The sequence below is a fragment of the Epinephelus moara genome, chromosome 17 (assembly GCF_006386435.1).
Source record: "Epinephelus moara isolate mb chromosome 17, YSFRI_EMoa_1.0, whole genome shotgun sequence".
Classification (NCBI taxonomy): Eukaryota; Metazoa; Chordata; class Actinopteri; order Perciformes; family Serranidae; genus Epinephelus; species Epinephelus moara.
This window is the reverse complement of record NC_065522.1, coordinates 17264293-17282335: the sequence shown is the minus strand read 5'-3', so window position 1 is coordinate 17282335 and position 18043 is coordinate 17264293. Positions and strand designations below refer to the sequence as shown.

General features: G+C 40.3%; 1 protein-coding gene across 1 annotated transcript; it reads right to left on the bottom strand.

The window, feature by feature from the left end:
- Positions 1 to 748: 748 nt before the first annotated feature.
- On the bottom strand, positions 749 to 15247 carry cited1 (Cbp/p300-interacting transactivator, with Glu/Asp-rich carboxy-terminal domain, 1). The gene is made up of 2 exons (XM_050066569.1): positions 14925 to 15247; positions 749 to 7285 (listed from the first exon to the last, which is right to left on the bottom strand). Exon 2 carries the CDS (start codon positions 7263 to 7265, stop codon positions 6690 to 6692), a length of 576 nt encoding a protein of 191 aa, XP_049922526.1. The 5' UTR covers positions 7266 to 7285; positions 14925 to 15247; the 3' UTR covers positions 749 to 6689.
- Positions 15248 to 18043: the final 2796 nt, after the last annotated feature.

Genomic DNA, 18043 nt, shown 5'->3' with positions numbered 1-18043 from the left:
ATGGCTGTGTAGAACATGATCAGCAGTTCCTGGGGCAGGTTGAGCTTCCCGAGCTGTCGCAGGAAGTACAGCCAGTCTATGTGGGAGGTCCACTTCAAGTCCCAAGAGATTGTGCTACCGAGAAACCTGAAGGTGTCCACAGTAGACACTGTGCTGGGAGAGAGTGAAGTCCCGAGGCGGCCATCCACGGCACCATCTTGGTCTTTCTATATCCTGTGCTACTTCATAAATCCCCAACTAATCTCCCGTGACCAATCTCAAACATATTCAGCTCAAGTTAAAAGAACTTAATTCAATTTGTAGTTCATCTCGTCAAAACCTACTGGCATGTCCCTACTGTATTTCACAAACTATGTATTGGGACATACTAAATCGTTTTCTAGCATGCTAAATAGCATGGTAGAATGGGTATTGGAACAAACAGAGGGTCTTTAATAGTAACTCTACGTTGTCAACTTGCGAACTTACCACTATTGGCCAGCAGATGGAAGCCTTGTACAATAATGTTAACAGGCCAACTGCTTATAAAATATCTATCATCTATTATTTATCTTTGTTTATACACACACACAATTATTCTTATGTATGCTTGACCTTTACCGGTAAATATATATTGTTCTATATTCTATACATGCCACACGTATCTGTAGATATGGTTAAAATTTTCAAACATTGAGCAATCATTTCATGCAACCTCATATGCTGTATGTAGTGTCTGCTGTGTTAATGTCAAACATTCACTCCAACGTGGTTTTCACTTTCTTTATTTCTCCACCAAAACTCAGAGCCGTAACAAAAATACAAGCAATTTTTTTTTAATATGATCTCAGTCATTTACATATTCATATAGATGTACAAGTGAGAGCCGGTGAGCAAAAGTGCTTTAAAAATCATCTTTGAATAATATTCATTTCATCATTAGAAAAAACAAATCAAGGAAAGTAACTGCATGTGAAACAATCAAAAAAAACTGAAGACTTTACAGGTTTAAAAGTAAAATATGATGAGTAAAAGGAGCAAATCAGTGCAAAGTCTACTTCAGTTTCACACACAAGCAGACCTGGCAGCAGATCAGTGGCTGAACATTTTCATTACCGTGGAGAGGGAACCTTGTAACAGCCGCCTTTTAGCAGATATATCACTGCTTATGTCCAAGGTTTTCACAGGCCTTGATGTGTTGGAACATTTTTCATGACCCTGAGGCCCAGAGGCAACAGCCCAGCGTGCAGCAAATCACTGACTGTCACATGGAAACTGTAAATCCATTTCATTTGTCATTGGGGCGGTGGAGGTTTAAAACAGAGCTCAGGAAAAATCTCAGCATCCAAAAACTACTGTCAATCTGGATAATGAAGTCTTTTCAATTCATTAATTGTGAAAGCAGGAGCAGAAACTTCCTGAAGTCACCGCTGGTTACCTGGCAACTGCTTTGAGCCAAGAAATAGTCTGCCCCGCAATCATTTGAGAGGCTTTTTTTCTTGAAACAAAAATAATTTATCTATGAAACGTGTTGGTAATTGATTTTCCGTCAACCAATCAAACAGTCCCATCGCACAACTGCATTAGTACTCGAAGAAAACAAGACTATGATTCTGCATGATGGGAGTACTGGAGCACATTGAAGCCTATGGATTAACCGAAGAAAGAAGTCAGTCTATGAACGTATGGTATTGAACAAAACAAGGTCTGTAGTAAGGTTGGCATTTGAGCCAGACAGTGTTGTCCATTAGATAAAGGTCCAATTTCAAATAGTGTGATGATTTTGCAGTAATTAGTTGCTAACGTAAACCCATGTGGTATCCAAGCAAACTGAAACCATAGTGACGAATATTTGTCATTAGACACCAAACAGCTATGAGGTATATTGTGGTTCAAAAGGTCTCTGCCGGGGTTAATCTGCAATATGATGGCATCGTGGAGAAGAGGAAATGAAAGCCCTCAGACAATTCAAACATCTCAACCAGGCAACTTCTCAGGGGAGGAGAAGAGGGGGCAGGACGTCCCTCTGCTTCACACAGCAAAAATAACATTCACTCAGCTGGGATCAAGGCCGGACCACAGCACAACACACACACAACACACACACACACACACAAAAGGACTTCGTCAAGCAGATGGAAACAAACACAAGACTCTTCCATTTCAAGAATGTTATTTTGACCCACTTAGGCGACGAGACAGAGGAAGAGGAGAATCAGCGTGTCTGTCTTTTGGATTTTGTTGTGATTAGAAGCGTCTTTACATCTTTCAATAAAGTGGTTGTTACGAGGGAAATATCCTGCAAATCCCTCTGTCAAATTAGTCCATCATCGGGTTTTCATTAATCACCGCTTCTCGTGTTTCATTAAAGAAAGAAAAGGAAGTCCACTGGCTGTAACCGAGACCCTAATCGACATCAAAAACTGGTATTAGGCAGCGTGTGTATGTGTGCAGGGAAAATTGTGCTGAGGAGCTGAGTGTGTGTAAGCTGATCCTTCTATATCTAAATAAATTAACACTGCCCTGCGTGTTTTTTCCTCCACCAGTGGTCTTCATGTGGACGGATTACCCACTGCTCATAGTTTCCCCTAACATCACTATCTCTTTTCACACACACACCAACAACCCCAATACCCTGTGAAGTCCGTGTGTAACTGAACAAGTGCCTGTTTCATGGCTGCTACTCCCGTTTCCCTGCTGTAACACCATCCCCATGCTCCTGTGTGTGCATGTGGTTTATTTCTGTGTCTTTGTACTCCCGCACATAGTTTGGTTTCAGTGAGTTGTGTGCATGTACGCATATGTACAGGTGTGTTATTTCATGTGTGTGTGGTCCAGGAGGAGACCCACAATGGCCAGATGACAGACACACCAGGCTGAGGTGAAAGGCCTTTGTTCCCACCGCACAGTTCAAGCCCCCGTCTCTTCTTACCACAACAGATATATAGGTCAGAGCCCCCATGCTAACTTGCATCCATCTACAGCGGGGAAAACAGCACAGTACAGTTCCTATAGGTGGGCAAGGGGGTGGAGGGGTGTCAGTTTAAACCCTGGGGATTTTTTTTAACCATTAAAGTCTGCAGCGACAAGAAACAACACCTGGTAGATGAAGAATTGACACTATAAACTTAAAGAGCATCTGGCAGCATCATGGAGGTCCGACAGGGTTGGGGTGTATCAGCCGGGCAAAATATTAACCGATTTTGGGGATTGTTATTTCCCTTACAAAAATAAAAATTGGTGTGACTTTATCACATTTATCTCATGTTTCATTGTTCCACATGTAACTTTTATGTCAAAACAATATATAACATGTAAAACACTTATTCAAAACAATCCCACCCAAAGGTCCACTTAATAATGTTTTTTACCCTGAGCCTCAGCAGTGTCAAATTGTCTTCAGGAGAAGATGGGAGTTTGCTCAGTTGTCACTGAGATGGATTTGTTATGTGAGCTCAGTAGCGCTTATGATATAATACAGTGATACTCAACTTACAGCCCGTGGGCCAGATAGGGTGCCAGGTGGCCCCCCGTCCATTTTCTAATTTATAAAAATAAACAGGTTTTCTACTTTAAATGTATATCAAGTATCAGGGTGTATAAAAATGCAGGAGAGGATCCCCGGACCCCCTGTAAGAGGTCTGGGCTATGCCCCTAATGTCCTCAAATCCTAAAGAGTTAACGATAAAAAATAATATCGTGATAGCTATAGAACATTTTTTGGGGAAAATGCGTTCAAAATCAGTCAGATTTATCTTTAAATTTGTTTTGGCAAATGAGTTAAACTCAGAATATGAGTGTAAGGAGGTGGAGAGAGAGTCTGTAACTATATCTGTACAAAATCGTACAAGAGAGCAATTACACTTAATAGGTAGTGAAAAGGCAACCAGATGGCGTTTGGGGAGGAAGACAACGCGAGGACATAAGGTGCTGGAATACGTATACAATATATATATCATCATATATATCATATCATGTATCATTAAAATAATATCAGGACTTGATTTTTAAATATCACTGTTATCGTCAATACCTATATCATGACACCCGTAAATGGAACACTTTTAGAACTATTCGTCCGCGTTAGCTTAAAAGTTTATTTAAATGACACAGTTGAGAGCTCTGGAAAAAGCTGTAAGTGGACCTTCAGTTAGTATTGTTTAGTCAAACTACTGTTTTAAAGCGATATTGTAGATTTCACGTGTTAACATTTAAAAAAAATTGTAGGGGCTTTGTACAAAAGAGTATTAGGGCCAGGCATAAGGGGGAAAAAAGGAGAGCAGGTAAACTGAATTTCGAAAAATCAAAAAAAAAAAAAAAAGTAATGCTCTTACATAGTTTTTCCAGGATGCTACCCATAGCTAATGCTAACTCTCTACAAGTAGGCCTAACCAAAGTCAAATGTTTAACAGGTAGTGACTGTTGGCTAGCTCGCCAAACCAAAACAACTCTTTTGATTGTGGTCAGTTGGAGAAGTTGAACAAATAACTGTTGAACTTAAGCAAAAGAGCACGAGGACCTCCAATATGGCTGCCAGAGGGCACACAGCTAGCTCATTAAGATGTTTTCCATATTGTCTCTGTCTTCAAGAGGCAGTGAATCAGTAAGAAGCTGGTAGTTAATGATAATAAAATGTGCCACACCTTTCATAAGCTGTAGTAGCTTATGAAAGGTTTAGTTTACTTTGGTCCAACTCCAACCTTCCCAAAGCCTGCACGGCCAACATGTTCCCCTCCCAGCTCATCAAATACCAACGTTTGGTCAGGAGCCCTACATGTTAAAAAATGATGCTAGGTTCCTCTCCAGCGTCCGTTTTGGGTGTTTGGGAACAGCGTGTCAATTTACACTTCCGTTTTCACAGGAAATGTACAGTTTCTGCTTGATAAATGCATAGTGTTTTACAAAATAAACTTACAACATAGTTAAAACACACTTCCCCTTTTAGGTTTACCTTTGTAGATTTAGGCAACAGAAGTATTTGGTTAGGTTTAGAAGAAAACATAATGGTTTGGCTTGAAATAAGTTGTTACTGTATGTAATGTAACATCACATAACGTATGTCATACATATATAATGTGACGTCACTTACGGGGCATGCTACACATACTAGCACACTACATTGTTATTAAAATAACTCGACTGACTTTTGGTTTCACACGGGACACAAGCAGCTCTCGGGTCAAAGTCCAAAGTTTGTTTGACCCATCCACCTCACCTCCCACTCAACCTATGTGGACTTTCTTGCTCCTTATAAACTGCTTCTGCCCGGCGCATGTCATACCACCACCAAGGGTGCCTCTGTATCTGCTGCCAGGGGCCACTGACCAAGCCTCAGTATCTGATAAGTTGGAGTGAGACCAGTCTGGACCACAGAGCATGTTCAACTCAAAGGCTGCCCCGCAAAGTGTGCAAACAGCAGCCTCTGAGCCTGATGACTAAACAGACAATGCTTCCTTATCAGGGACAGAGACGCTTGTTGATAATAAGGTCTGTTGGAGCTGAACAAACGGTTTTGACACAAACATCAAAGTGGTGAAACAGCAAAAACAAAGAAAGCAAAGGGCACATGAATGTATTTGTTCTTGTCATTCGGGTTGTGTCCACACAGACCTTGTATCCTCCATGTAGGAGGAAGTGCTATTCAGGATCACTGACACCGCCGGGGTCAGAGTTTCTTACACTGTAGGCCAGAAAACAAAACACGTACATGTAGTGGCGACTCACATGACCACCAAAAAGGCCTTGATCATTTTAATGAGGCTGCGCTCCAGAGCAAGAAACAATTTTCTCCATTCAGGTCCCATGCTCCGAAAGATTCCACATCCCTTGATCTAATTCATTATGCTCAGAAAAGTAGAACCGGTTACAGACGCGTTACAGAAGCGCTCCTTGTCCAAAAGTCCTGATGGATATCAGCCACTGTCTTAAATAACATGTTCCGTGAATACGACTGGTTGAACTTAATTCAAAGAAAAAAAGGACAGAAAGAAAAGTACATTGAGATAACCAGTTTCAGACAATCACTTTCTTTGTGAAGCCAAGAGACAGGAGTCTCTTTCCCATGAGACCAGAGTCTAATATTGTCCATAAGAAAACAGGAAACGTAGTGTTTGTCATCCTTTACAAATCTCCCATAACGTCATGTTTCCCATTTTCATTTTCCTTACGTTGATCGGGAGAAAAGAGCACTGAGAAAGTCCAACAGGTGTGTTGATCGTTTTACTGCTTTGTCAGAAGGTTAGAAACGTCTCCCATCACCCGTCAATCACCTTGTTTTCAATAAGCCAGCATGATGGAGGGATGGCAGAAAGAGTCCTTGTTTCTGTTCTGCTCATGCTTTTAATGAAAGGAAAAATAAAAGTTCTTAATCCCATTAGGTTGGTTTCAACCACCAGTTTCATCCTAGAAAAGAAAAATGTACTGATCGAACGGAACATAAAACACTTTGCTCTCTTTATGCATTAAAAAACAACAACAAAAAAGCAAGCTGACTTTTTCTTTTATCCATCTCTCTGCACATGGAATATGAGAGTAAAATAGAAACAAGAGTATGCCTCTAATATCTTTCTCTTTAGCACTCAGCGTCTCTTCAGTTTCCTCATTTTATCAACCAAGAAAGGGAGGAAAAAACAACAAAACAGAGGAGAGAAAGTTTTCTCTCTCTTTGTCTATCAATTCCGCTGCATCTCGATAGTTCTTCTTCCCGTAGGTCAGCATCCGGCCGGCACATCTGACATAAAGTCAAACTCGTTCTGACCCAGCCAAAGCTCGGGTAGCTCATTGGCTCGGTCCAAACCGAGCTCCACCACCAGTGACATGAGAACCTCCTCGTCCACGGGGTCAAAGTCGATAATTCCACCTGCACCGGAGCTTTGGTTCCCCATGCTGATTCCCACACCCATCCCACCCCCAGCAAGGCCTCCAGTCGGCCCCAGAAGCTGGTTTCCTGTGCCCAGAGGAGAAGCACCAAAGCCCCTTTGAGTGCCACCAGGTGCTGGGTGTCCGGCAGAAGCACCAGCGAGGTTCTGGTAGTGCGAGTTGAGCTTCTGCAGCTGCATGCTGGCGATGAGGTGCGGCCCTGTCTGGAGGCAGAAGGGCTGAGGTTTGGAGAGCGGAGCTGATGTTAGCGATGACCCGGGCGAGGAGGCGGCGCCGGCGGACGGGGAGAACGGCACAACGGAGGTTTTGGAGGACGGGTAGTGGAGCAGGGAGCTGAGAGGAGAGGAGGAGGAAGAGAGGTCCTTCATCGCAGCGTGGGCGTTGCCAGGAAACAGCAATGAGGTCATCACCAGGAAAACACCAGAGCCTACAAAAATAAGAGGGAGATGTTATGCAATGCCATCAAACTGGAACATGAGGAGGATGCAATATACTTGTTGGCTAAATAACACTTCACTGTAAAGGCCTTTACACAATGGGTGACGAATAAATGGCAAGAAAAGGCAAAATACTTGCCTGCAAATACTTCACACCAAAACTATTCAAATTAGCAAAAGTTGAACAGGTCTGCCGTTGATGTGACGTAATATGGCTTCTGTTTTGCACAACTTGATCGGTTGATGCCTTATTCAGGATTCAGAAAAAATCTACTTAATTCTGAAAAAAATAATAATAATGTCGCTTTTTTGCCACTTATTCTGTGTGAGCGTACTAATGACAAAACAGTTAAAAAAATATATTGACATGCCAAATTATATCACAAAAAAATCCTGGTGTGTGAAGGCCTTCAGAGATAGCTCGCTAGCATTGGAGGTAAATCGACGCTAAATCCTCACCTATACTGTTTATTATAGCATGGTCTGCCCTCATATGTATCTGAGTCTATCATACCTACAAAGAATATCTTCACACATCACAGTTTAAACTAGAAGCATGCTGAAAACTAGGAATTGGGCAACTGGAAACGATAGCATGCACCAGTAGCCCACTGAAAACTTAAATGTAGGCTATAATCAGTGTTTGGATGGTGAACTTATTCATCTAAAAGAATAGTTTGACATTTTTGGAAGTGTACTTGCTTTTTAGCCCAAATTTAGATGAGAAGATCAACACTACTCTTATGTCTACGGGCTAAATATGAAGCTAGATAGGCTAAGCTAAGCTAGTTAGCTTAGCTTAGCTTAGCTTCACAGAAAGACTGAATGCAGGGGTAAACAGCTAGCCTGGCTCTGTCCAAAGTAGAAAATAAATAAATAAATCAACTAACTAGCACTCCTAAAGCTCACTAATTAATTTACATTTTATCTCTTTTGTTTAATCAGTAAAAAAACGCCAGGCTAACTGTTTCCCTCTGCTTTCTGTTTTTGTGCTTAGCTGAGCCGGCTATAGCTTTATTTGTAATGACCAAACATGAGAGTGGGATTGAACTTCTCAACTAACACTCAGCAAGAAAGTGAATACCCACATTTTTCAAAATGTTCTTTTGGACACTGACCACATGAAACAGAATAGTTATCTTCTTAAAAAGGCTGTAAACATACATTAGCAAGGCCCAGATGAAAGGTTAGCAAATTTGGGCTGCTTTTGCTCTGACTTCACTATCTTATCTGTCTTATGAACACACTTTTGAACATTTTTTAGGTAGCTGACATCCTGCTGAACAAAACTGAACCTGTTCACCATGTGTCTGAATTCATTAGCATTTCTATGAGACATTTCAAACTGGAGTTGCTCTTTATCAGTTTTAAGTGCTGCCGGTTTTGAGAGCAGCTCCAGCTCCAGCTAGAAACACCACACACAGGTGTGAATCAATTCATGAACCTGCTCTTTCTTTTCTTGCACCTGTTTGCACATGTGCACGTTTCTATTCTGCAACCAGTCGTTATGGCAACATCACTGATGCAGGAGATGCATAAGGAGTATGTGGTCTTCACACTATGGTAGCAGAGTCAGTGGACTGTTGTATTTGCTTAATATCTCTGTTGTTTGGCAGCAGGGACTTTCCTGCTGATATGCAGCTGGTTGCTGGGTTAAATTGTATTGTCAAGATTTGATTAATCAAAACATTTTTCAAGCATTTGACAGACAACAACAAAAAGGATGGTACCAAAATAAGTGTCAGCTGAAAGGAAAGCACTGCACTTTATGTACAGCAAAAAATGAGTGAGATGAGAGGATTGCTACCACTTATGTATCTGTCTGTTAAATATGAGGCAACAGCTGACAGGCAATTCATCCACAAGAGGACCATTTGTATTTGTATATGAATCACTTCCCCAGTGTTACTTTGAATTCATAAGGAACTTTGTATGAAGTGAACGAAGAATCCAAAAACGGCAAACATTTGTGATGAACTGAAGTAAAGAGGGACATCTTTAACAACAGCAAAACTATATCAAAATAGTGTTGTGTGCTGCCTGCGCAAGTGCATGCATTTGAACTGTGCTCATGTATTCATAGAATTGCCCAAGTGTGCAATTCATCCAAATGCCTGACCAGGGGTGTCCAAACGTTTTTGAATGGGGGCCATATTAGAAAATGTGAAAATGCCCGGGGGCCAGCTGCTACTCGCATCATATGAGTTATTAAAAAAGAATCTCATACAAGTATTTTGAACAAGCCACAGGCTGCAGTAGCTCTACCCACAAGGACTTGGCTTGGGAACCGGAGGGTCACTAGTTCAAGTCCCTGGACCAAGTATGGAGTGTAGACTGTAGCTGAAGAGGTGCCAGTTCACCTCCTGGGCAAGGCACTGAACCCCCAACTGCTTGGGGTGCTTGTCCAAGGCAGCCCCCTCACTCTGACATCTCTTCATTTAATGCATGTATAGGTCCTGTTTGTACATATGTGGGCCTGTGTGTGTATGACCACAGAGTGAAAAAAATTGAATTTCCCCTCGGGGATTAATAAAGTATTCATCGTTTACCATGAAGGCATGCAAGATAATCAAAGTTTTCTTCACTTAACGTAACATGGGGTGAGGAACTGATATACAAGTGATTATTTTGAGAGTGAAGTATGTCTTTAAGAGTGGCTTTACTCATGTTCTTATGACTCTTTAAATCAGCGCAGCCCCGATTGTCTGGGAAATACGCTACGAGCCGACCCTTGTGACTGGACGGCTGCATGACTTGCTGTGTCTCAGACTGATTTTGTGTGTGTATTCACTTGATGTCTGCTTTTCCTCTTGACCTATTGAGCAGCAAATTAACCATGAAAAAGCTGCGGGGAGACGGCCTGTGGGTACTGACGAGGTTAGTGAGTGTTTATAGGTCTTAATATGTGTGTATGTGTGCGTGTGTGTGAATGGAGCTCACGACACAACAGAGCCTTTGAGGATCTCAAAGCGCGACTGGGTCACATGACAGGATAAATACATATGGGCCCTGAGAACAGAGCATATGTCCGACTGTGTGTGAATGGAGGAAAGTGTGTGTTGCGCAAAGCCTGACACACTGAGAAAGTGTCAATGAGATGTGTGTGGAGGTAAAAAAAAAAAAAAAGTATGTGTGTGACTCAAACCCTCTTGCAAAAAGACTCCTAGAGGCTCATGTTAAAGTCCCTGAGCTGGTTTATATTACATACAGTTCAAACAGCATGTGTGCCGTAACACACACACACACACATCATGCGGCTATCCTTTGAGTAAGTTAATCGCTTAATAATACGTGCTCTCTCTCTCTCTCTCTCTCTCTCTCTCTCTCTCTCTTTCTCTCTCTCTCTCTCTGTCTCACTAACACATACACACACACACACACACACGCACACAGCCCCTCCTCCCAGCACTGGCTCTTATTTAGCGAGAACATAATTGCTACAGGCAGCCATGCAGCTGCACTCCACTGATAGAGTTAATACACACACAAAGATACCAAACAGCTGTCAATGGCAGGTCTGTGTGTGTGTGTGCGTGCGTGTGTGTGTGTTCATTATTCATTGACTGATTACTGTCAGGGCCAGCCTGCACATGGTGCCTCTGCTCAACAGCTTTCCAGCACATTGAGTCCAGGAGACACAAACAAATAAAAACTGCACACATTCTTTCCTCGGGGCGATGGTGAGAAGACAACTGCAGATTTTAAGGATTTTGAGTCCTAAAAATTAAATATAAACACACACATTTTATGGGTGAAAATCTGCCTATATCACAAGATACAGATTCTGTCGACATCTGTGACAAGTAGCTACAGAAAAATGGCCACAACAGAGTGCTGCAGGGATGACGTAGGCCAACACTGACGTTAACTTCACCTTGTTTCCCTCGACAAAAAGCTGATGGGATTTTTCCGTTGGATTTCGGGTTATTGCAAAAAATAAAGTGGCTTGTTCAGCAAGATAATCTTCACAGATGAGCACTACTTTAATGATTTTTGAAGCGTAAATGCAGCTGCCAAAAGTAAAAAGCCATGGCCACATGACTTCCAAGATCACCACCATAAGTAGGCTGTGAAGACGTGTTCAGCATGATGATGTTCTGTAGTTTCATTTAGCCACTTGCTAGCAACCGCCTTTTTAAAGACACGAAAAAGCTTCAAAATTCACAAGTGGGGTATTTACTGACGTATTTTATGAAAAAAACGTGAACATGTCTTAAGCTTGTGTCACTACAGACCTTATTTCAGGCATCTAACCAAAAACCTGTTCAAAAACCCATTGACTTCAAGACAAGGGAACCAGGAGTGCTAACATGCTAACTCATTTTCAGGTTTAAGGACTCATTCCTGCACCACTCTACTCAACACGTGAATGAGAACAACCCAGCTGTACAGATTGCCCTAAGTTAACCGGGCCTTCCAAACAAAATCACAGCTTCCATGTTGACTGAAAATAACGTTAGTGGCACGGAAAACATTTTAAAAGGTCTATTAAGTAATAAATGGGTGTGAAAAATGTGACTTTGAGATGGATCCAATTTGCCTGTAAGAAAGTGTGGAGTTGGATGTGGACACTAAATGCTAAAATTTACGGTTACAAGTGGGGCAGAATCACAGAAGTAGGAAATGAAATGACTCAGAATTATTCACCTAAAGGCTGCTAACGTTAGCCGCAAAAAGCTAATGGTGAAACCAGACCAAGAAAAGCTGTGGCCGCAAAACCCCAAGCTGTATTAGACTGTGGAAGATAGCAGCTTAGATTCACAACAGTTACAATGGATTACAATGGTGACCCATAATCACAAAATAAAGTTGTGTTAAAACCAACTAAAACATCCACATAAACATCTCAAACCACTTTTGCTGCATGATTAGCTTTTCCTAAGAAGCAATTATGGCTTGGTATTGACTCCAAGTGCCTTTTTTTTAGTAATGGTTCTGATTTAAATCACAATTTGGCCAATTTAAGACAATTGTGGTCAGTAAACCTTCTTGAATAGCTGCTTGTATTTAAGCAACATTTATTATTTGAGGACTTTGGCTTCTTTAGTGCATGGTATGAAGGGTTTTTGTGGAAAAACATGTTCATATTTCTCAAATGATTCAGTCATGTTGGTATGTGAGCTGCTACTTCTATTGGCTCTCCAACAGCAGTTTGAAAAGGTATCATCGTGTGTTTATACTTTGTGGTCGGAGGGATTTTAAGTCTTTTAGAGCAAATGTCATGATTACAAAACCACATATCCTGAACTTAGAAACCTCTCTGAATGACTTGGTGTTCATCTTTCTAGGAAAATCTAAATGCTCACATCAGCTTTTCTACACAAATGAGTCCCTTTGTTTTTATTCTGTGTCTGTCCCCAACAAAATCTAGTTGTTCATGTCCAAGTTTTCATTGAGTCATTTTGACATTTATAGGCGCTGGAGAGACATGAAAATGCCTAGGGGAATCAAAAAAGTGAGATGTTTTTTACTCATATACACATAACAGCTTTTTGGCTTGTGTCTCGCAATAACAAACACCCAGAATACTGTTTTGGTCTGAAATGAAGATGGAATGGAGTCAAAAAACGTCCTCGCAGGCTCAGCGGAGTGGAGGAAGGATGCTGTGTGAAACCGCTGGAGGAGTGCCAATGTTTTTTCCTGTTCACAGCTGACCTGACTCATTGTGTTCTTCCACCACTTTTTATGAGTTTGTGAAATCGGCCCTGGCTCAGTTTCCCTGTAAACGATTTCATTAGCAGTCTAGGCTGCCGTCTTGGCCGAGGACCGGTCTGCATTTATTTTAATTAAGCAGTGAAAGTCTGACGGTCTCCCCTGCCAGATTAGTAGCCATACCTAGTCGCCAAGTGTGTAACTTTTTAATATGTTAGGGCTGCAGCTGATGATTATTATCAGATAATCTAAAGACAATAGTAAGAACTGTACAGTGATATAAAATGGAGAAAAGCAGCAAATGTTCTTATTATAATACAAGTATTTACAGGCATTATTGGCCTGTAAAATGACAGCGGTGATTAATTATCAATATAGTTGAGTAATCAGTCAATCACTACATATTATAGGAACACTACAGTGAATGAAAAGTTTAATAGAGCTGTTAAAAAGTGCTATTAAGTGCAATAGGATCACTTAAAACAGTGGTTCCCAACTGGTGGGTCACAGGTCCATTCTGAATGGACCACAAGTGACTCGCGAACATGTCAAGTTTGTAAATACCCCACTTTATTTTAAAGTACAGTGAATTTATGGCAGAAGCTTTCATTTTGAAGTGCTGTTTCCTGCTGTAGAGCTAGTAAATAACGGACGACATGGCTAAACGCAAGTATGATGCCGACTATATTAAACTGTGTGGACCTTGAGCTAATGACTAAGGGGAAATCTGGACCCTGTGGCTGCACCAGTTGGGAACCACTGACGTCAAACACATATTTACGCCTCACAGGGATAATTTTAGGTGAAGCAAGATCAAATTTGTCAGTTGATTAATTAGTCAGATCACTGATGAATTGTAGAAGTCATCTATGGGGCAAAAATGCCAAACATCCTCTGGTGTCAGTTCCTTTATGGACTGTTTGGAGAAATTACCTTCAATATCTCCTGACATTTAATCAATATACAATCAACAGTTTAACCAGTGTTGAAACCAACAGCCGCAGCCCATAATAGACACTACTACAGAGGATATACAAGGACAATGTGGGTTTTTACAAACTTACACTAGTTCCTGTCGGGGATCTTTATCACTTAAGCTTTCCAGCCAACATGGACTGAAAAGTCCCTGTAAGTCAAACTGGACATCTAATGTACCTTGCTTTTAGATTGTTGGGTCATCACTGCAGACACACTTTAAGTGTAAATGACAATATCATCGCAGTCATTGTAGCCTATTTGACAATATACTTTCTGTGCCTATAGGACATAAGCTTTATATTAAAATTTAAAATTATTAAAGGAATGTTTTTGCAATTTGTCAATACAAGCAGCACACACACACACCACCACCACCAACAACAGAGGTTTCAATTACACAATTAAAGCGTGACGAGCCAATTGAAACGTCACCATATGCTGTCCCAGCGTGACGCATTCACCACTTGCTTTAATTGCCTCCAGCTCCATATTGAAGGCGGTTAATGAGCAGACAATTTAAGGAGAGAAAAAAAAAAAAGTTTTTGTGTGTTTTATCTTGAACAAGTTGGAAAAATTACTTTTACAAACTCCAATAAATAAGCTTGTGTCACATTTCCATTGATTTAAAGGTGCAAACACACTTAAAATAAACAAAAACCGCATGAATGTGCAAACTTTTTTCAATTAAACAATCTTTTTAATCGGTTTTATGGCTTATACAATAACGCCATTCATTTCCACTGTACAGATAATATCAGGTGGGTATAAAGAGGCATGAAACCCGAGTTAATCTGAGTTTACAAGCTCAAACCAAAGAGAAAATCTAAGTTTCACACCAGCTTCTGCAGCGGAACCCTCAGCTCCAGGCAGAAAAGCGCTTGACCTCATTTAAAATGTTATGTAAACACTTGTGAGAGGAAAAAAACTTTGACCGGACAGATTTACAGCACAAACTCACTCCAGAAACCAGAGCAGATGAAATGACAGAAATGAACCAACCTGTGTGAAAAGCCCGGTGCAGCTCAGAAAAGTCAAATAAAAGTAGCAGGTTATAGAGTCCGGAGAGTCCACAGTGTCTGCAGCGCAGGAAACAGCCAGTGGAGTGAAGTTAAGCTGGAGCTCTCAGCGCTCAGTGACTGACTGACTGTCCGCACACACTCTGCAGGTCTGTCAGCTCCGAGATGCGCTCGAGACTGAATAAAGAGCATTTAGTGTCTCGCTCTCTTCTCACTGACCAGCCCGGCATGTGTATGTATATGTGTGTGCGTGTGTGTGTGTGTGTGTGTGTGTCCGGGCATGCTGCCATCCCAAAACAAGGAACTGGATTTCCAAAGGATTCGGATGGATGAATCTTATTGGCTGAGACTGAACACCAGTGGAAGGGGTTACATAGAGAAACTGATGACAGTGAATCAACTTATGAATAAAGTAGAATTTATAAGCATTTTATATACAGTATAACGACTCACAACTCTATTCAATGATCTTAGCTGCTTTTAGTTACTTTTATAAAAGAAAACTGAAAAGTACGGTGGCCCTGGAGGTCAAAACACTTAAAACATTTAAAAATAACACAACATTTCACAAAACACAACAGCACCTTACGAAACACAACATTTAAAAAACAACATTTTACAAAACATAACACATCTCAAAAACACAACATTTTATAAAACACAGCAACATTTAACAAAATACAACAACATTTCATAAGACAGCAACATTTCACAAAACACAGCATTTCAGAAAACAACATTTTACAAAACAAAACTTCAAAAAAATACAACATTTCACAAAACACAACAGCATTTCGGAAAACAACATTTTACCAAACACAACAACTTTTAAAAAAGAAAAAAGAAACAACATTTCACAAAACACAACAACATTTTTTAAAACACAACATTTCATAAGACAACAACATTTCACAAAACACAACAACATTTCGGAAAACACAACAACATTTCGGAAAACAACATTTTACCAAACACAACAACTTTTTTTTAAAAAAAGAAAAAGAAAAAAGAAACAACATTTCACAAAACACAACAGCACCTTACGAAACACAACATTTAAAAAACAACATTTTACAAAACATAACACATCTCAAAAACACAACATTTTATAAAACACAGCAACATTTCACAAAACACAGCATTTCAGAAAACAACATTTCACCAAACACAAAAACTTAAAAAAAATAAAATAAAAAAAACATTTCACAAAACACATTTTTTAAAACACAACATTTCATAAGACAACAACATTTCACAAAACACAACAACATTTCGGAAAACACAACAACATTTCGGAAAACAACATTTTACCAAACACAACTTTTNAAAAACATTTCACAAAACACATTTCATAAGACAACATTTCACAAAACACAACAGCACCTTACGAAACACAACATTTAAAAAACAACATTTGCACCTTACGAAACACAACATTTAAAAAACAACATTTTACAAAACATAACACATCTCAAAAACACATTTTATAAAACACAGCAACATTTTACAAAATACAAGAACATTTTTTAAAAAGTACAACATTTCACAAAACACAACAGCATTTTATAAAGCACAACAACATTTCATAAGACACAACATTTCACAAAACACAACATTTCATAAGACAACAACATTTCACAAAACACCACAGCATTTCAGAAAACAACAACACTTACAAAACACAACACTTTACGTAACAACCACATTTTGCAAAACACAACAACATTTTACAAAACACTAAAACATTTCAAAACACAATAACATTCACAAAACACAACATGGAAAACCCCACATTTGTGAATGTTGTGGTGTTCAACTTTAAGCCTCAATAAAATGTAAACGGGTGAGTTAAACAAGAATTCATCCCCCACAGAGTCGTCATGAAATTGTTTTTTGTACCAGGCTGTAAACATGTTTATTTCTGCTATAAGTGAGGTATTTTAACATCTATGGGGACTGACTCATTCTGGAGTCAGCCTCAGTTTTTGGCACTTCCGTGTTGGCTTCATTTTTCAGTCCTGAAGGGAATTTGGACATGTCATAATTGGTCAAGACTGAGCTGGTGTGTGGACTTATATATGGTGTTGTTCAAGGTCAAGCAACTTGTTGGAGAAAGTTGTGTGTTGCTTATTTGAACAATGCTTTTCCAAAGCTTTGTCATAGCAGGAAAAGCACAGGTGTTACTAATAAGTTAACATCAAAGATGTCTCCATTCTATTTGAGTCCCAGTAAGCCATGACAGCGTGACAGAGAGCCAGCATGCTCAGTACAGGCACCCTAACACTGAAGCAGCTAAATGGAATTCAGCCATCAATAACTTTATTATTTACACCTGAGCTTTTTCCTTCTGTGACATGTGTTAAAACAGTTTATCCCGCTCCGTGAATCCAGCCTCCAGAGTTTGGCTGCTGCTGCTCTGCAGGGCAGATGTTGCTGCTCACTATGAAGCAGGAATCAAATGGACCATTTCAGACCACTCCGTCTTTGTCTGTGTCACTCACCCTGAGAGAGACAGAGAGGGGCTGCTGGTCTGTGAATGATTTGCATAACTACATGTTCCTGTTGTGGAGTTGTCCTCGTGTGATTAGAGACACTGATGAATATGTAATGAATGATTTATTATGTCAGGTTGGGTCCTGGTTAGAACATGAGAAATAATGTTGGGTGGTTTTGTATCTCATAAATAGTTGTTTACCACAGTTTACATACAGAGTGACACCCAAGTAAAAACCCAGATGAACATCAATATCACTGACTTCCGCTATATATTGCTGACTTATACATGTACACCCGTTCAACTGCTTGTTAACGCAAATAGCTAATCAGCCAATGACTTTGAACGTGGCATGGTTGTTTGTGCCAGACGGGCTGGTCTGAGTATTTCAGAAACTGCTGATCTACTGGGATTTCACACACAACCATCACTAGTGTTTACAGAGGATGGTCCAAACAAGAGAAAATATCCAGTGAGTGAGGTCAGAGAATGGCCAGACTGGTTCAAGATGATAGAAAGGCAACAGTAACTCAAATAACCACTGGTTACAACTAAGGTCTGCAGAAGACCATCTCTGAACCAACAACACGTCCAACCTTGAAGCAGAT